We start from the raw sequence: 20,947 nt of genomic DNA, 5'->3' as shown, positions 1-20,947 counted from the left end.
ACAGAGTGCAGTGTGGTACAGGGAGAGTGTGGGTACAGAGTACAGCGCGGTACAGGGAGAGTGTGGGTACAGACTACAGTGTGGTACAGGGAGAGTGTGGGTACAGAGTACAGTGTGGTACAGGGAGAGTGTGGGTACAGAGTACAGCATGGTACAGGGAGTGTGTGGGTACAGTGTGGTAGAGGGAGAGTGTGGGTACAGAGTACCCTGTGGTGCAGCGAGAGAGTGGGTACCGAGTACAGTGTGATACAGGGAGAGTGTGTGTGCAGACTACAGTGTGGTACAGGGAGAGTGTGGGTACAGAGTACAGTGTGGTACAGGCAGAATGTGGGTGCAGAGTACAGTTTGGTAAGGGGCGAGTGTGGGTACAGGGTACAGTGTGGTACAGGGAGAGTGTTGTACAGAGTACAGTGTGGTACAGGGAGAGTGTGGGTACAGAGTACAGTGTGGTACAGGGAGAGTGTGGTACAGAGTACAGTGTGGTACAGGGAGAGTGTGGCTACAGAGTATAGTGTGATACAGGGAGAGTGTGGGTACAGGGTACAGTGTGGTACAGCGAGAGTGTGGGTACAGGGTACAGTATGGTACAGGGAGTGTGTGAGTACAGAGTACAGCATGGTACACGGAGAGTGTGGTACATAGTACAGTGTGGTACAGGGAGTGTGTGGTACAGAGTACAGTGTGGTACAGGGATAGTGTGGTACAGAGTACAGTGTGGTACAGGGAGACTGTGGGTGCAGAGCACAGCATGGTACAGAGAGAGTGTGGTACAGGGTACAGTGTGGTACAGGGAGAGTGTAGTACAGAGTACCGTGTGGTACAGAGAGATTGTCGTACCGAGTACAGTGTGGTACGGGGCGAGTGTGGTACAGAGTACAGTGTGGTACAGGGAGAGTGTGGGTAGAGAGTACAGTGTGGTACAGGGAGAGTGTGGTACAGAGTAAGGTGTGGTACAGGGAGAGTGTGGTGAAGAGTACAGTGTGGTACAGGAGAGTGTGGTACAGAGTACAGTGTGGCACAGGGAGAGTGTGGGTATAGGGTAGAATGTGTTACAGGGAGAGTGTGTGTACAGGGTACAGTGTGGTACAGGGAGAGTGTGGTACAGAGTACAGTGTTGCACAGGGAGAGTGTGGGTACAGGGTACAGTGTCGTAAAGGGAGAGTGTGGGTAGAGAGTACAGTGTGGTACAGGGAGAGTGTGGGTACAGGGTACAGTGTGGTACCGGGAGAGTGTGGGTACAGGGTACAGTGTGGTACAGGGAGAGTGTGGGTACAGGGCACAGTGTGGTACCGGGAGAGTGTGGTACAGGGAGTGTATAGCCATCAGGATAGCATTGTGAATCAATTAGTGATTGTGAATCTTTCTCTGACCCCTGGAACAAATAGCCCAAGTGACTGGGGAAGGGTGTTCCACACATTTTATTTTCTGTGAGTCTCTCCTTCCTCCCAGCATCTCATAATGGTCCGTTACCATAAGACACGGGGCAGAATTGGGCCATTTGTCTCATCGAGTCTGCTCCATCATGGAATCACGGCTGATCCATTCCCCCCCTCCTCAGCCCCACGCCCTAGGCTCCTCCAACTCCAATCAAGAACCTATTAATCTCTTCCTTAAATACACCCTACGACCTGGTCTCCACAGCTGTCTGTGGGAATAAATTCCACAAATACAGCACCCTTTGGCTGAAGAAATTTCTCCACATCTCTGTTTTAAATGGACACCTCAATATGAGGCTGTGCCCTCTTGTCCTGGACTCCCCCACCATGGGAAACATCCTTTCCACATCTGTCCAGGCCTTTCAACATTTGAAAGGTTTCAATGAGATCCCCCCTCATCCTTATAAATTCCAGCAAGTACAGACCCAGAGCCATCAAATGTTCCTCGTATGATAACCCTTTCATTCCTGGAATCATCTTTGTGAACCTCCTCTGGACCCTCTCCAATGCCAGCACATCTTTTCTAAGATAAGGAGCCCAAAACTGTTCACAATACTCAAGGTGAGGCCTCACCAGTGTCTTATAAAGCCTCAGCATCACATCCCTGCTCTTGTATTCTAGACCTCTTGAAATGAATGCTAACATGGCATTTGCCTTCCTCACCACCGACTCAACCTGTGAGTTAACCTTCAGGGTGTTCTGCACAAGGACTCCCAAGTCCCTTTGCATTTCAGATTTTTGGATTTTCTCCCTGTTTAGAAGATAGTCTGCACACTTATTTCTTCTAGTAAAGTACATGACTGTGTATTTTCCAACAGTGTATTTCATTTGCCACTCTCCCACTCACTTGCCAATCCTGGCCAGCTGTTGTTATTTACCAGGGGTGCATCCTCTCTCCTTCCTGAGGCTGGGTCTTTCACACTCCTCCATCTTGGTACTGATCTGATGGATTTTCTCAATAGGTGCATTGTGCCATCCCTTTCTGCACTGGTCAGTTCCCACCCACCCAGTCTCAGTTGAGCTGAATTACTCGGGTCACTCTCCGGACTGGAGGAGCGAGGAAGCAGGTGGCGGGGGACTGCAGTCTCCCTCCTTCGGACCTGGCTAGCTCAAAGGATCCAGACGCACGCATTCCTGGTTTGGGTTCAGCAGAATGACAGCAGCCTCTGGGTGGTGGTGGGCAGGGAGCGGGGGATAGAACCATAGAACCATAGAAACTACAACACAGAAACAGGCCTTTTGGCCCTTCTTGGCTGTGCCGAACCATTTTCTGCCTAGTCCCACTGACCTGCACACGGACCATATCCCTCCATGCACCTCCCATCCATGTATCTGTCCAATTTATTCTTAAATGTTACAAAAGAATCTGCATTTACCACCTCGTCTGGCAGCTCATTCCATACTCCCACCACTCTCTGTGTGAAGAAGCCCCCCCCTAATGTTCCCTTTAAACTTTTCCCCCCTCACCCTTAATCATGTCCTCTGTTTTTTTTTCTCCCCTTGCCTCAGTGGAAAAAGCCTGCTTGCATTCACTCTATCTATACCCATCATAATTTTATATACCTCTATCAAATCTCCCCTCATTCTTCTACGCTCCAGGGAATAAAGTCCTAACCTATTCAACCTTTCTCTGTAACTGAATTTCTCAAGTCCCGGCAACATCCTTGTAAACCTTCTCTGCACTCTTTCAACCTTATTTATATCCTTCCTGTAATTTGGTGACCAAAACTGCACACAATACTCCAAATTCGGCCTCACCAATGCCTTATACAACCTCATCATAACATTCCAGCTCTTATACTCAATACTTCGATTAATAAAGGCTAATGTACCAAAAGCTCTCTTCACGACCCTATCTACCTGTGACGCCACTTTTAGGGAATTTTGTATCTGTATTCCCAGATCCCTCTGTTCCACTGCACTCCTCAGTGCCTTACGATTAACCCTGTATGTTCTACGTTGGTTTGTCCTTCCAACGTGCAATACCTCACACTTGTCAGTATTAAACTCCATATGCCATTTTTCAGCCCATTTTTTGGGGGGAGGGGACAAGGGTTGGTGTTTTGACAGAATATTACCTGAACCAGGGCCGTGCAGAGTGCGAAGGTCCCCACAGCCAGGAGATTGTCTTGGAGCCACAACTTGACTCTTTCGTAGCAAGCCTGTTGGAAGTTCACAGCACCACGTTATTTTCACACCCCACTGTTCAGAACATGTAGCCTGGGAGCTGGTGGTGAGACAAACCTGCCTACACTCTGCCTGTAGCCAGAGCCACCGGACTGAGGGCCTGAGATCAGGGGCATCTGATCGTCATCACACAACCTGGCCAGTCCCTTTCTCATGCACGGACACTGAAAGGGCCAATCCACCATCTGTAGGTCTTATAGAACTGCAACAGGACCTTTGGCCCATCATATCTGTGCTGACCATGACCCCAATTTAACTGAAGCCCAGCAGCACACAAAGTGCTGGAGGCACTCAGCAGATGAGGCAGCAACTGTGAAAGAAAGAGGACAGAGCGTGTTTCAACTCAAGACCCTTCACCTGCAATGGCTCTCCGTTAATCTACCCCATTCGCCTGCAAATGGTCTAAATCCCTTGATTCCCTGTCGAAATCCTCCTGAAGCATCCCTTAAACATTGCCATCATAAATCCTCTTAAGTGGAGATATTACTCCTGGTATACCCAGCCTTTGTCAGATTGTACCTGGGTCAACTTCAGATCCCCCACTGGAGGAAGATCACATTTGGAGAAGAGAAAGTCCATGAAAGGTGAAACTGGCTGATTCCTCACCCTATATGGCCAGATTAAGCCAACCAGGTCTGTGGTCTGAAACATCTGAGAGGTGATCCCACTGAAGCACGTACAATTCTTGCAGGGATTGGGAGGTGGTATGAACAGTGATGTCTCCCCTGGCTAGGGTGTTACTCCCTCAGCAAACTAAGGAAATTTGGCATATCCCCATGATGCTCACTAACTTTTACAGGAGCACCACAGAAAGCATCCCATCCATATCCTTCACAACTTACTATGACGCCTACCCTGCCCAAGACTGCAAGAAATTGCTTGGGAGTTGTGAATGTAGCCTGTCTATCACACAAACCAACCTCCCTTCCACTATCTCAGGAAAGCGACAAACATAATCAAAGACCCCTCCCACCCTCTTATTCTGTTCTACCCCACTTCTGTTGAGCCAAACGCATCACCATGCTCAAAGACAGTTTCTATCCCACTGTTATCTCTTGAACAGACTTCTTGTACAATAAAGATTAACCCTTTACCTCCCAAAGTTCCTCATCCATGGCCCTTGTCCACCTGCTCTGTAAAAGTAACACTATACTCTACATTTTGTTTTTGCCTTTCCATTTGTGCTACCTCAGTGGAATCAACTGTCTGCGTGGCAAACAAAGTTCTTCACTATAAAGTTTAAAAGGGAACTGAGAGGTATCTCCGTCACACAGAGAGTGGTGTGTGTATGGAGTGGGCTGCCAGCAGAAGAGACTGAGGTGGGTACCTTAACAATGTTTAAGAAACACTTGGACAACTACACGGATAGGAAAACCACACAAAGTCCAAGCCTACACTCCTGTCGTGAGAGGCCAGCCAACAGGGCTCTGGTGAAGCTGTATAGGCCAAGGGTGAGAGGAATTTGGAGCAAATGCAAGAATATAGGACTAGCTAAGATCGGAATCTCGGGCATCATGAAGCAGCTGGGCTGAAGGGCCTGTGTCAATGCTGTATGACTCTATGTCTCCAAAAACCGTGCCCAGGCCTTTCCCGGGCCAGGACATGTACCCTGCATATTGCATATTCAAGCAGTGAGATTTAACATCAATTAAAGTTGAAAGAAAAAGCATTTGGAGCTTCCGAACCCTTAGGTTTTCCCCTTGTACTCATGTAGTTTTTAAAGGAAACCTTATTCATTATTAATCTTTCCCCTTAGAGTTTGTTCATCAGTGAAGCTCCTCGGAGGAAAGTGAAAGGGTGTTTCCTCCCAGGGCAGGTGGGAGCTTGGACTCAAAAGGAGGACAGGGGATCTGAGGAGGTGAGGGAATGGGACCCTAAAAGCACAGTCACCAGGGCAACGAAGCGACGAGAGGCTGGGGCAGATGGAGAGGGAGACTTTACTGGTGAAGACATCCCAGACCTACGAAGAACTTAAACATGGGTGATTTCAAAATAAAGGTGCTGCTGGGGTGCTTCAGACCACATGGGGTGGGGGCTGTGTGTGATGGGTGCAGGAGAGAAGGCAGCCAAGTTTCAGGTGAATAGGGGCTGATTTGGATTTGTCCTTCCTTATTTGAAGGCTGTAGTAACACTAACAGGGAGGGTCAGGCAAGAGGATAGAGGAAGAGTCAGCTGATGTTCCACGTTATGGATTTCACAGTGCAGAAACAGACTCTATGACCCCTTCTGGCCATCTAGACGAATTCCATTTGTCCACAGTAGCATCATATCGTCCTACACCTTGCCTGTTCTTGGCTCCCTAAATGCCTCATCAGTGTGTTTATCGTATCTGACTCCACCATCTCTGGCAGTGCCTTCCAGTTCCAGATATCAACTACTGTGTGCAAAAAAACCCTACCTTCAGTTCCCCTTTAAAGTTCCCTCCTGTCACCTCAAACCTCTGCCTCATCTCTTCGGTGTGCTCCCTCCACTGCCCTCTGAGGAAGAGACTGTGAGGAAAACTGAATCATCTTGTTTTGAGCTACCCAGTATCTTTAAACAAAACTGCTGGCTGTAGACTCTCCCGCAGGTGGAAATTAGCCTCCCCGCAGCCCACGGTGAGCAGAGACCATGTTGACCTGCTCCAGTACTTACATCTTTCCACCAAGTTTCTGGAGCGTGCCGGCCACAGCTCACTGTGTATTCCCGGCAGCAGGAGTCTGGAACTTGCGTTGTGTTGAAGACCTCAAACCAATCCGTGTAGTTTGACACCCCACAACATCTAAACTGAAGCAGATGACACAGGCAGGTCAGAGGAATATGACCTCCAGCACAGAGTGACTCTCCACCTTTTACCATTCCTCCCCAAGCCTTACACTCTATCATCCAGCTCTGACCTACTTCCACTGGATAGAGCCCAAGGAGACTGGGAGGCTGGTGGACAGAGGGACTCGGGAGTATTAGTGCATGGTTCCCTAAAAGAGGTAGATAGAGTTGGTGAGGAAGATTTTGGCACGCTGGCCTTTGTCAGTCAGGGCACTGAGTATAGATGTTGTGACACTGTGTTGCAGTTAAACAAGACATTGGTGTGGCTGTGCCTGGACTATTTACCATATCACATATAACCATATAACAATTACAGCATGGAAACAGGCCATCTTGGCCCTTCTAGTCCATGCCGAACTCTTACTCTCACCCAGTCCCACCGACCTGCACTCAGCCCATAACCCTCCATTCCTTTCCTGTCCGTATATCTATCCAATTTTACTTCAAATAACAACGTCGAACCTGCCTCAACCACTTCTGCTGGAAGCTCGTTCCACACAGCTACCACTCTCTGAGTAAAGAAGTTCCCCCTCATGTTACCCCTAAACTTTTGCCCTTTAACTCTCAACTCATGTCCTCTTGTTTGAATCTCCCCCATTCTCAATGGAAAAAGCCTATTCACGTCAACTCTATCTATCCTCCTCATAATTTTAAATACCTCTATCAAGTCCCCCCTCAACCTTCTATGTTCCAAAGAATAAAGACCCAACTTGTTCAACCTTTCTCTGTAACTTAAGAGATGAAACCCAGGTAACATTCTAGTAAATCTTCTCTGTACTCTCTCAATTTTGTTGACATCTTTCCTATAATTCGGTGACCAGAACTGTACACAATACTCCAAATTTGGCCTTACCAGTGCCTTATACAATTTCAACATTACATCCCAACTCCTATACTCAATGCTCTGATTTGTAAAGGCCAGCATACCAAAAGCTTTCTTCACCACCCTATCCACATGAGATTCCACCTTCAGAGAACTATGCACCATTATTCCTAGATCCCTCTGTTCTACTGCATTCTTCAATGCCCTACCATTTACCATGTATGTCCTATTTTGATTAGTCCTACCAAAATGTAGCACCTCACATTTTTCAGCATTAAACTCCATCTGCCATCTTTCAGCCCACTCTTCTAACTGGCCTAAATCTCTCTGCAAGCTTTGAAAACCTACTTTATTATCCACAACTCCAACTATCTTAGTATCATCTGCATACTTACTAATTCAATTTACCACCCCAGCATCCAGATCATTAATATGTATGACAAACAACATTGGACTCAGTACAGGTCCCTGAGGCACACCACTAGACACCGTCCTCCAATCTGACACACAGTTATCCACCACTACTCTCCGGTGTCTCTCATCCAGCCACTGCTGAATCCATTTTACTACTTCGATATTAATACCTAATGATTGAATCTTCCTAACTAACCTTCCGTGTGGAACCTTGTCAAAGGCCTTACTGAATTCCATATAGACAACATCCACCACTTTACCCTCATCAACTTTCCTGGTAACCTCTTCAAAAAATTCAATAAGATTTGTCAAACATGACCTTCCACGCACAAATCCATGTTGACTGTTCCTAATCAGACCCTGTTTATTCAGATATCTATATATACCATCTCTAAGAATACTTTCCATCAATTTACCTACCACTGATGTCAAACTCACAGGCCGATAATTGCTAGGTTTACTCTTAGAATCCTTTTTAAACAATGGAACAACATGAGCAATACGCCAATCCTCCAGCACCATTCCCGTTTCTAATGACATTTGAAATATTTCTGTCAGAGCCCCTGCTATTCCCACACTAACTTTCCTCAAGGTCCTAGGGAATATCCTGTCAGGACCCAGAGACTTATCCACTTTTATATTCCTGTAAAGCACCAGTACTTCCTCTTCTTTAATCATCATAGTTTCCATAACTACCTTACTTGTTTCCCTTACCTTACACAATTCAATATCTTTCTCCTTAGTGAATATCAAAGAAAAGAAATTGTTCAAAATCTTCCCCATTTCTTTTGGCTCCGCACATAGGGTTCTCTAAGGGACCAGTGTTATTCCTCACTATCCTTTTGCTATTAACATAACTGTAGAAACCCTTTGGATTTATTTTCACCTTACTTGCCAAAGCAACCTTATATCTTCTTTTACAGTTTTGGTTATCTATCTTCTTACAGGAAAGATGGCATTAACAGCGAGTGTAAAGAAAATATGTGTGGATATTGCCAGAACTGGAGGGCCAAGTTACGGGGAGAGCTTGGACAGGCTCGTCCTTTAGTCCTCGTCCTATGGGGGTGATCCTGTGGTGGTGTATAAAATCATGAGGGGCAAAGGCAAGGTGAATGGTGCAGTCTGATTCCCCAGGGTTCAGGAATCAAGAACTAGAGAGGTTTAAGGTGAGAGGAGTGAGATTTAATAGGAACCTGAGGGGCAACGTCTTCACTCAGAGGAAGTGGTTGAGCTAGGTACATTAACAACATTTAAAAGTACTTGGACAGGTAAATGGATAAGAAAGATTTGGAGGGGCATGGGCCAAAGGCAGGAAAATGGGTCTAGCTTAGATGAGCAACATGTTGAGCATGGACTAGACGGGCTAAATGGCCTTCTTCCCTGTTCTATGATTCTCTGACTCTCTCAGCCGTGACGAAATAAACAGCAGAGCGGGATTACACCAAGTCCTGCAGTCTTTGTCAGGCAAAATGATCTGCTGCTTTCGACTGGTGGACAAGATGGGTGGGGTGAGTACACTTCCCAAGCACGTGGACAGGGACATGTGACATTGTCAGGAGTGTGACAGGATATACAGGAAAAGGATGGCTCTTCTTGTGGGATCTCTATGTTATAGGAGTGGGTGAGAATCTATTTAGTGGATTGGGTTATTTAATATGTCTCTTCAGCATTCACTGACAACAGTGCCCTTGTGAATGATGTTGAAGAAACCCAAATTCATTGAGAAGTTTTGCCTCAAACAAGATTTGAGATCAGTTAATATCAGGTACTGGTTTATATAATGAAGACAACCCACAAATGAAGCAGAGCAAGATGTCCCTCTAAGCCAGTTCCATTTGCCCCATTTCCCTCTAATTAGTTCCTATCTGTCTAAGTATCTGTTACTGTTCCTGCCTCAACCATTTCTTCTGGCAGATTTTAAATCTCTCCTCTCCCACCCTACACCCTCGAGGTTTTCTTCACTTTCCCAGGGAAAACAAACGTGTGCATTCACCCCTATGTTCCAAGGAAAAACTTCCCAGCCACCCAACCTCTCCCTATAACTCAGGCCTCTGAGTCTTGGCAACATCTCCTGAGCTTAGTGGCACCATTGCTATAACAGAGTGGTCAAATGGTCCAGATGTGACCTTACTAATGTCTTTGACAAATGCATATAACATCAAAACTCATTACTCAGTTCTCTGACTGATGAAACCCAACGTGCCAAAAGCCGCCTTCTCCAACCTATCTACCTGCAACATCACTTTCAGAGAAGTTCTAAGAGGACTTATCAGGGAAGTTCTGAATCAAACTGCAATCTCTGGAATAAACCTTCTGATGCAGTGAAGCTCACTGAAGAAGCAGCTGAAAGTAGTTCCCAGCCTGGGGAGCCCAGACACCTCCATGGCATAGAAAAGGGTGGGAACCCTTGCTTTAGAGGGTTTCGCCAGTTTTAACCTGTAATTCAGGCTGGCACCCACTCAGAAGTACACTGAGATTCGATTTAGACAACGTAATGCCCTCTCTGCTGGCAGCCAAGGAGAGGAGTGTCAATCAGAAGGAATTTCAGGACCCGCAGGAAAAGACCAATTTTGAGCCCCTCACTGCCATGCAGTTGAAATGGAGAGTGGGTGGTACCTACGTCTGTTTGTATGATGCTCCAGGCATTAGTGAGACCAATGTTCCCATCTGTTCCGAACAGCTGAAGACCCTCCTTCAGGTCCTCACGGGCGTAAGTGTCGATCTGAAGTAGACAGGACAGAGGCTTGTGTTAGCAGAGCTTTGATCCAGGGTAAAGCTGTGGGTTTTGTGAGAGCATGGGCGGAGTGCTGTGAGTGGATATCGAGTCAGAATCGAACAGTACAGGAACAGGCCAAAGAGCCACCATATCCTTGCTGACCTTTGTGTTTGTCACTAACCACATTTCCATGTTTTAGGCTCATGCCTTTTTACACATTGTCATGTGCACAAGTACAATCAAAAACCTTCTTGCTGTAGCATCACAGGTGTGTGAGTGCACACAACACACATATAAACTACATAGAAATTGAATAAGGCATTCAGCAAAAAAATATAACCAGAGGCTGTGCAAGAGGTGGTCTGTAGTGTTCTGTTCTGAGATGGGGTTAGCGCTGTGCAGGTCAGTTTAAAAACTTGATGGTTGTAGGTAATTAGCTGTTCCTGAACCTGGTGATGTCGGACTTCAGGCTCCTGATGGTAGCAGTGAGAAGAGGGAAGATTCAGATGGTGGGCATGTAAATTTCCTCTTAACAATGGACTACGAAATTACATCAGTGATCTTCAGATCGCACATATGATGGTTAAATGTGGAGTAATAAAGGTCAACGCCATGGTGGAAAACACGGCAGGAGAGGTGGAATTCAAACCTGGCTGAAAGGCAGTGGGACGAGGCTTCCTCTACCCAGCATCTTGTTGGCGAATGTACAGTCACTGGAAAATAAGACTGACGATCTCAGGGGAAGGCTGCTGCATCAGAGTCAGATCTCGATTGTTCATTGCATTGATACCTGGTTAAATGCAGATACACCAGATGCAATGATACAACGATTTTCAGAATGGATCAAACCATGAACTCTGTTAAGGAAAAAGGTAGCAACGTGTGCATTTTAGTCAGTTCTGGTTGAGTTATGTTGACCTCTTGTTCCCCTGACTTAGAACAACTAATGATTAAATGCAGGCTATTCTATTTGCCTCAGGAGTTTTCATCTGTGATCCTGACCACAGTTTATATACCACTAGTGGCCGATTATAAGGAACATGTGAAACTGCATGGTGTCTGTAAACAAGAAACAGCCCATCACGAAGCATTTCAAATTACAGTCAGTGACTTTAACCAGGTCAGTTTGAAGAAAACCCTCCCCAATTATCACCAGCACGTAACCTGTTGCACCAGTGGTCCCAACAGACTAGACCACTGCTATAGTACCGCAGACCAGATGTTGGCAAATCAGACCATTTGGCTGTCCTCCTACTAGCTGTACACAGACAGAGCCCATAAAGCCAGGCTTCACAGATCAAGACAAAGAAGGGGTGGTTGCGAGAGGCAGAGGAACGGTTACAGGATTGCCTCGAGTCAGTGGACTGAGCCGTGTTCAAGAACTGATCTGAGGACCTGAATGATTACACCAGGGTCATTACAGACTTTACTAAAACAGCTGGGGATGAGGGCGTCCCCATGAAATCATTCCAGGTTTTCCCCAATCAGAAGCCCTGGATGAACAATGAAATGTGGAATCTGCTGAGAGCCAGACCAGAGGTATTCAAGTCTGGAAATCAAGATTGCTACAAGAGGTGCAGGTATGGTCTCCAGAAAGCATCTCTCAGGTAAAGTGGAGATTCTGGATTAGACTGGATTAATGAGGGATGCTGGGCAGTTGTGGCAGGGTTTGAGTTCCATAACCTCCTACAAGGTTAAATCTTGTGACATAGGGGATGGCAGAGCTTTGCTTCCAGATGAGCTCAATCCTTCTATGCTCACTTTGACCACCAGATCAGGGAGGAACCATCGCGCACCCCCATGTCTCCCCATGATCCTTCAGTCTCAGTATCTGAAGATGACATGTGGGCTGCCTTCAAGAGAGTGAATCCAAGGAAAGCATCCAGTCCGGATGGAGTACCCGTCCAAGTACTGAAGATCTGTGCTGATCAGCTGGCTGGTGTGTTCATGGATATCTTCAACCCCTCGCTCCAGCAGTGTATGGTACCCACCTGCTTCAGGCAGGCTTCAATCGTACTGGTGCCCAAGAAAACCATGGTAACCTGTCCAAATGACTATCGCCCAGTGGCAATTACATCCACAGTGATGAAATGTTTTGAGAGGCTGGTGTTGAAGCAGATCAGCTCCTGTCTGAATGGTGACTTGGATCCACTCGGATTCCCCTACTGAAGCAACAGGTCTACAGCAGATGCTATCTCGTTGGCTCTTCACACAACCCTGGAACATTTGGACAATGAAAGTGCATATATCAGGATGCTCTTCATCGATTACAGCTTGGTATTTAACACCATCATCCCCTCAAAACTAATCAGTGAACTCCAAGACCTGGGCCTCAATACCCCTTGTGCAATTGGATCCTGGATTTCCTCACTTTCTGATCCCAGTCAGTTAGGAGTGGCAAGAGCATCTCCACAATCTCCATCAGCACAGGAGCACCACAAGGCTGTGAACTTATCCCCCTGCTCTACTGGCTTTACACCTATGACTGTGTGGCTAAGTACAGCTCCAACACCATATACAAGTTTGCTGACAACACCACTGTTGTGGGCTGTATCAAAGGGGGTGATGAATCAGCATACAGGAGGGAGATTGATAAACTTGTCTGAGTGGTGTAATAACAACAACCTCTCACTCAACGTCAATAAGACCAAGGGACTGATTGTAGATTTCAGGAGAGGGAAACCAAAGGTCCATGAGCCAGTAATCATTAGAGGGTCAGAGGTGGAGAGAGTCAGTAACTTTAAATTCCTGGTTGTCACTATCTCAGAGGACCTGTCCTGGACCCAGCATATAAATACGATTGTGAAGAAACCACAACAGTGTCTCTACTTCCTCAGGATTCAGCGGAGGTTCAGCATGTCATCGAAATCCTTGGCAAACTTCGATAGGTGTGTGGTGGAAAGTGTGCTGCCTGGCTGCATTACGGCCTGGTATGGGAACACCAATGCCTTGGAGTGGAAAATCCTGCCGTGGATTCAGCCCGGTACATCACAGGTAAAAGCTTCCCAACCACTGAGCACACCTACATGAAACGTTTCCATAGAAAAGCAGCATCCATCATCAAAGACCCTCACCACCCAGGCCAGGCTCTTTTCTCACTGCTGCCATCAGGTGGAAGGTACAGGTACCTCAGGACTCACACCGCTGGGTCCAAGAACAGTTACTACCCCTCAAACATCAGGCTCTTGTACGAAAGGGGATAGCTACACTCATCTAAGGACTCTTTTATATTGTTATTTCATGCCTGTTATTTATTGCTATTTATTTATGTCTGCATTTGCACAGTTTGTTTACAGTTTACAGTTCCTGATGTTTACAGGTTACAGTTACTGTTCTATAGATTTGCTATGTATGCCCACAGAAAAAGAATCTGAGGGTTGTATGTGGTGACATGTAAGTACTCTGATAATAAATTTTACTGTGAACTTTGAACTTGCAGACTCTGAGCTGCAATCTCACTCACATCTCTTGAAATCTTCAGAGTTTGGGACTGGGAGCACTGTGATGACACCCTCACTATCAGAGAGAATAAAGGAGGTTAACTTTGTCATCTACCATCTACACCAACCGGTGCTAAATAAAATAATCCATGACAGTGAGAACTCTCTCATGACTTTACTCAGGCAAGGTCACACTGCACAGGACACTGGAAATTGGAGGGAGCCTCGCGCCTGCCACATCCCAGCTAAGATTTCAACGCAAGGTCCATTACTGCAGGCTCCCCGCAGTCTCAGCCCCGTACACCAGGACAGGCAATGGCCACATAGACAGTGGCTGCACACCTTCACTTAGAGGGAGAAAATCCACCCAAGGGGAATGGAAATCTCAAATCGAGCAATGCGTATCACACCCAGGGGCGGCTGTCTCACTCTGTAACTGAAAATACGTTGCTTGGTAATTGTGGGACCCTGCATACCCTAAAATTAGAGCCAGGCTGTTTGGAGTGATGTAAAGAAAGTCTTCAAATTGTAGAGTGGTTGCAGGACAAGTGGGCCACTCAGCTGATAAATCCTTGGCAGCCCGGTTAGCCCCAATCGCGGCCTGTTTCTAGTTGCAGAAGGGACAGTTTTCCTTCACTGTTACATACTCATGGATACCTTGTAACTGTCTTATGAGGATGATGTAATGGTCTTGCAGAGGTCACATGATGTAATTTTCCCACCGATGTGAGGTCACATGATGACCTGTTCTCACCAGGTATATAAGTGTAGACCCCTGGTGACGGTTAGTTTTCAATTTAAATCGGCAGTGAGATGCTCCACTATGCTGTGTATTAATCTCATGACGCAGTATAGTTTTAAAATGGAGTTTTACTTTCTTTTGTAAGGTACAGAAGTGTTGGGCCGGTAGCTTCACCAATCGCTGCCACGTTTGTTGATGTATCTTTTCAGTAACATTGGAGAGTGAAGACGGGACCCTGAAGATCGACCGTTATTGAATTCGTTCAAGTAAGAGTGATCTGCATGAGATAACTTCTGCTAAAAGTAGCAGAAAAGGTTGTGCAGTATCTAGTCGATTCTACAGAGGAAGGAGGTCAGAGCCTTTAAACCGTTTTACTTCCGTTGTCGTGAATCCTGCGGACAAGGCAGGTTCCGGCTGGGATTGGCAGTAATGTCGCGTCATCGAGGAATTCTTTACTTCAGGAAAGTCTCTCTTAACTGACTGTATAAATCTCTTGGACTTTCAAATTTACCATTCAAAGAACTGTGTTTGAATTTACCACTTTAAGACTGTTTTCGCATTTACCGCTTTAAGAACTAGTACTGAGTTTAGCAGTTTGTTAAATGGCCGCATAGCAGTTTACTTCCAGTTAAGGTTTTCGTTCGTTTTTTTTTAATATTGAGCAGAGTTTAATAAATGTTCATTTGTTTATAGAACCTGACTCAATTCTATATTCATTGTTGCCGGTCACGTGACATAATTTGGGGGCTCATCCGGGATTGTTCCGATTTTGAGCTTAAGTGCTTGTTTATTTATCAACCTGATTTGAAAAAGGGAAATACCCAATTCTTTTGCTTGATTGGTGTGTGGTGGTACTCAGCAGCAATGAATATTGATGACTTTATGGATTGGCCTGACCCGGAAGAATTAGCAAAGGCGAGAAAAACTGTTGAATCGGAGATTGCTAGAAGGTTGGATATTAAAGCAATTACAAAGGTTCCAACAAAGCCTGTAATTCAGAGAAAAATCACGGAGTATTATATAAGTTTGGGAAAGTTTGATGATGAGGTGTTAGGGAGGTTTCCAATGAGTACACTGGAAATGCAGTTACATCTTGAACAGATAAAGTTTGAATGATTTAAAGTGGAAATGGCCAAAAGAGAAGCAAATAAAAACAGGGAATTTGAGCAAGAGGTGGAGAAATTAAGGATGGAAAATCAGTCTTCTGGTTCTAACAAAAACAATTTATTGCTAGTCATGAGGTTATTTTGGCTCCTCCATTTCATGAAGCGGAAGTGGGCAAATATTTCCAGCATTTCGAAACTGTTGCTCTGAGTTTAGAGTGGCCGAAAGAGAGATTGCCAGTGATGTTGCAAAGTGTAATTAGAGGCAAGGAACAGCAAGTTTATACAGCTTTAAATGCTGAGCAAGCACTGGATTATGATATTGTGAAACAGCATATATTGAAGGCATATGAGTTGGTTCCGGAAGCATATAGAGAAAGATTCAGAAATTTGAAGAAATCTGTGGAAAAAACTTACGTGGAATTTGCCTACGAGAAATCTGTATGTTTTGAGAGATGCGTTTCCTCTAAAAATGCGAATGGGGAGTATAATAAATTAAAAGAGTTGATTTTACTGGAGGAATTTAAAAGGAGCATTCCTGTTAAGTGAGGACATACTTAAATGAAAGGGATACTGTTATATTGCAGGAGTCTGCTAAATTAGCTGATGAGTGTGCTTTAATTCATAAGAGTAAATTTTCTCCAGGTAGGACTTCTAAAAGGAAAAATAGCACAGAGAGTCGAGGTAAACCAGAAATTAAACCTGAAGTTCGTGAGAAAGGTAAGGATGAGGGGAGACATGCGAAGGAAAGACATTTTGGTCTTATTTGTAATTATTGTCTGAAACCTGGACACGTAATAGCCAACTGCTTTCGATTGAAGAAGAAAGAGAAGGAAGCAGTCCCAGATGCTTGTGTGCAGCATATTGAAACACCTGTAGATCCACAGAGTTTGATAAATACCAATGAAGTTTTGTCAGAGTCTGACCAAGTTAAGAGGGGATATGAACAGTTTATAACCGAAGGATTTGTATCCTTGAGAGAAGGATCCACTCCAGTGCCAATAAGAATCTTTAGAGATACTGGAGCTTCTCAATCACTAATGTTAGACAGTGTTCTAAAGTTTAGTGATGAGTCTGACATTGGTCAAGTAAACTATATAAGAGGAGTTTGGGGTGCCCTTATGCCAGTACATTTACATAGAGTAAATTTAAGGTCAGGGTTAGTTACAGGGCTTGTAAAAGTAGGGTTACAACCCAGTTTACTCATGAATGATGTTTCTCTTTTGTTAGGGAATGACTTAGCAGATGGACTAGTTTTTCCTGAAGTGTATTTGACAGTAAAGCCTATTTCTGAGGAAGTTAAGAGGGATTCTTACACAGATTCTTCCTGTGTTGTAACAAGCGCTATGGCTAAAAAGACTGATGTACAGGATGAGGTTGTTACCCATGACTGTTCAACTCCGGATGCGAATTTTGAGGATGTATCAGAAACTTAGCTTCGTTATTTGATCAGGAATTTGGTAGTAAGTCTGACCACGAAATTTGTCTTTACCTCAGAAGGAGATGATAGCGGAGCAGGGTAGAGATCCTGAGATAGTTAAATTAAATTAAATTAAAGGCTCTTCCAGATAGTTAAATTGAGAAAGTGGTAGTAGGATATTATTTTGAAAAGGGAGTATTAATGAGAAAGTGGAGATCACCTACAATTCTTGCTAGTGAGGAATGGGAAGTTAATCACCAGGTAGTAGTTCCTAAAGTTTACCGAAATGGGATTTTAACTATGGCTCATAGTATGCCTTTAGGTCATCATCTAGGTGTAAAGAAAACTGTGAACGAGGTTTTTAAACATTTTTATTGGCCTAGTTTAAGAAAAGATGTAGTGACATTTTGTAGAACGTGTCATACGTGTCAAATTGTGGGTAAGCCTAATCAAGTTACTCCAGTGGCCCCACTGCAACCAAATCCAGAATTTGGTGAGCCATTTTCCGAAATTATTATAGATTGTGTACGCCCATTGCCAAAAACTAAAACTGGACATCAATATTTGCTGACCATTATGTGCACAGCGTCTAGGTTTCCAGAGGCAGTACCTCTTAGGAATATAACAGCCAAAACTGTGACAAAGGCTCTTATAAAATTCTTTACTTATTTTGGGTTACCTTAGGAAATACAATCTGATCAAGGTAGTAATTTTATGTCTGGATTGTTTCAGCAGATAGTTTATAAACTGGAAGCAAAACTGATTACCTCATCTGCATATCATCCAGAATCGCAAGGAGCCTTGGAGAGATTCCATTCTACCCTCAAAACTATGATTAGGTCGTATTGTGTGGAAAATGAAAAGGATTGGGATGAAGGCATACATTTACTACTTTTTGCAGTATGGGAGGCAGTACAGGAATCATTAGGTTTTAGTCCTTTTGAACTTGTGCTTGGGCATAGAGTTCGAGGACCTTTGGCCTTGTTGAAAGAACAGTGGATTAATAAAGAGGTACATACTAATTTGCTGGATTATGTTTTGAAATTCAAAGAAAGATTACATAAAGCTTGCAGCTTGGCCAAGGAAAATTTAAAATTGGCTCAGGAGAAGATGAAAACTTGGTATGATAAGGAAGCTAGAATGAGGTCATTTAAGCCTGGAGATAAGGTGTTGGTTCTTTTCCCGGTGCAAATGAACCCATTACAAGCTAAATTTCATGGTCTTTAGGAGATTAAACCTAAAGTAAATGATGTGGATTATGTGATAAAGACCCCAGATCGAAGAAAGCCAACACAGCTGTGTCATATAAATATGATAAAACCATATTATGAGAAAGAGGCTGCTACTATGACTATTGTGGTCAATAATGAGTTTGATTTTTCTAAAAACTTAATGGATGATTCATCTGAAACTCATTTTAAATCCAACATTATTTCTGCCAGGTTACCAAATTCAATAATTCTGGAAAATATTGATGAGAAATTAGCTCATTTACAGCCAGAGCAGAGAGAGCAGATGAAAGTTAATTTTTAAATATAGGGATTTATTTCCAGACGTTCCTAGAAGAACCACCATAGCTTCGCATGATGTAGATGTTAGAGAAGCAAAACTCATAAAACAACGTCTGTATCAGATGAACAGCGAAATATGCGAACTTGCTGAACAAGAAATTAAGTATATGTTAGAGAATAATATTATTAGACCTTCCAATTTGAATTGGAGTTCACCGTGTGTTATGGTACCTAAGCCAGACAATAGTATTCGGTTTTGTACAGATTACAGGAAGGTGAATGCTGTGACAAAAACTGATGCATATCCAATCCCTAAGGTAGATGATTGTGTGGATAAAGTTGGACAAGCAAAGTTCCTTACGAAGATTGATTTGCTAAAAGGGTATTGGTGTGTTCCATTGAGGATAGAGGTAGAGAGATTTCTGCATTTGTAACCCCATCCGGGTTATATGAATATAATGTTCTTCCATTTGGGATGAAGAATGCACCAGGTACTTTCCAGAGGATGATTAATAGTGTGATTCATGGGTTAAAAGATACAGATGCCTATATTGATGATTTGGTTACAGGAAATAATACTTGGAAAGCACATATTACTGTGGTGGAGAAACTATTTGAGAGACTTTCAAAAGCTAACTTAACTATTAACTTAGCTAAAAGTGAATTTGGTCATACCAAGGTGACCTACCTTGGTTATGTTGTAGGTCTGGGCTCAGTTAAAGAAAATGGTTAAGGAAATAAATCAAATTCCAATTTGGCAACAAAGTTTAATGTTACAGAGTATAATATTTTGATAGCTCGTATTAAAGGTAAAGATAATGTGATCGGTGATTGTCTATCTAGCTGTTAAATGTACAATGTAATTTTTTTATGGAGTGATATTTTAACCTTTGTAACACTCCTACTGTATATTAGTTTGTAAAAGGCTGTATGATGATACTGGGTATGTTGTAAATTTTATACATTTGTATTTTTTTTGTTTAAATAGTTAATTGTTAAAATTTGCTCTTAAATAAAAGACCAAGAATTGTTTTTTTTGGAGGGAGGTGTTACATACTTCATGGATATCTTGTGACTGTCTTATGAGGATGATGTAATGGTCTTGCGGAGGTCACATGATGTAATTTTCCCGCCGATGTGAGGTCACATGATGACCTGTTCTCACCAGGTATGTAAGTATATACCCCCGGTGACGCAGTTAGTTTTCAGTTAGATCGTCAGTCAGATATTTTGCTATGCTGCTTATTAATCTCATGACGCAGTATAGTTTTAAAATGGAGTTTTACTTTCTGTTGTAAGGTACAGAAGTGCTGAGCTGGCAGTTTCACCAACAGCTGCCAGGATTGTTGATGTACCTTTTCAGTAATATTGGAGAGTGAAGACAGGAACATGAAGGAGTTTGGCTGATTTGGATAGGATTGACCCTTATTGAATTCATTCAAGAAAGAGTGATCTGCCTGATATAGCCTCTGCTAAAAGTAGCAGAAAAGGCTGTGCAGTATCTAGTATCCAGAGGGAAACATCAGTGCCTTTAAACCGTTTTATTTCCATCATTGTTAATCCTGCAGAGAAGGCAGGTTCTGGCTGGGATCGACAGTAATGTTGAGTCTTTGAGGAATTCTTTACTTCAGGAAGGTTTCTCCTAATTGTCTGTATAAATCTCTTGGACTTTCAAATTTACCATTCGAAGAATTGTGTTTGAATTTACCACTTTAAGACTGTTTTCGCATTTACCGCTTTAAGAACTAGTACTGAGTTTAGCATTGCAGTTTACTTCCAGTTAAGGTTTTCGTTTTTTTTTTAATATTGAGCAGAGTTTAATAAATGTTCGTTTGTTTACTGACCCTGACTCAATTCTATATTCATTTTTGCCGGTCACGTGACATTCATGTACAAAATAAATCCACTGGGTTGCCTCAAACAGCTCTGCATTCCTGCCTCCCTACTGTTACCTGCCATAAACCAGAGTCCTCACCTTCCATAAGACAGAGGAGCCAATCGGCCCATCGAGTCTGCTCCGCCATTCCATCATGGCTGATTTACTATCCCTCTCAAACCCACTCTCCTGCCTTCTCCCCGTAAACTTTGATGCCATTACCAATCAAGAACCTATCAACCCTCTGCTTTAAGTAAACCTAATGAACTTGCCTCCACAGCCGTGTGCGGTAAAAAAATTCCACAGGTTCACCATCCTCTGCTTAAAGAAATTCCTCCTTGTCTCTGTTCTCAGGGGACGTCCTACTAATGTGAGGCTGTACCCTTTGAATCCCTACAAATTCACCACTGGACACTTTTACCACATTCTCGAAACTGTTATACACTATTGTTAGGGGCACCTATACTTCAACAG

The 20,947-nt window shown here is 43.9% G+C and overlaps 1 protein-coding gene across 1 annotated transcript; it reads right to left on the bottom strand.

The window, feature by feature from the left end:
- Positions 1-3,514: 3,514 nt before the first annotated feature.
- LOC140192303 (tetraspanin-4-like) lies at positions 3,515-15,004 on the bottom strand (the record flags this gene model as incomplete). The annotated part of the gene is made up of 4 exons (XM_072249967.1): positions 14,939-15,004; positions 10,286-10,387; positions 6,258-6,389; positions 3,515-3,598 (listed from the first exon to the last, which is right to left on the bottom strand). Coding segments are annotated over exons 1-4 (384 nt in total), but the record flags the coding sequence as incomplete, so codon positions are not given.
- Between the last annotated feature and the right edge of the window lie 5,943 nt (positions 15,005-20,947).

The sequence above is a fragment of the Mobula birostris genome, unplaced genomic scaffold, assembly GCF_030028105.1.
Source record: "Mobula birostris isolate sMobBir1 unplaced genomic scaffold, sMobBir1.hap1 scaffold_1119, whole genome shotgun sequence".
Classification (NCBI taxonomy): Eukaryota; Metazoa; Chordata; class Chondrichthyes; order Myliobatiformes; family Myliobatidae; genus Mobula; species Mobula birostris.
The sequence above is the reverse complement of the archived record's forward strand: the minus strand, read 5'-3'. Positions and strand labels throughout refer to the sequence as shown.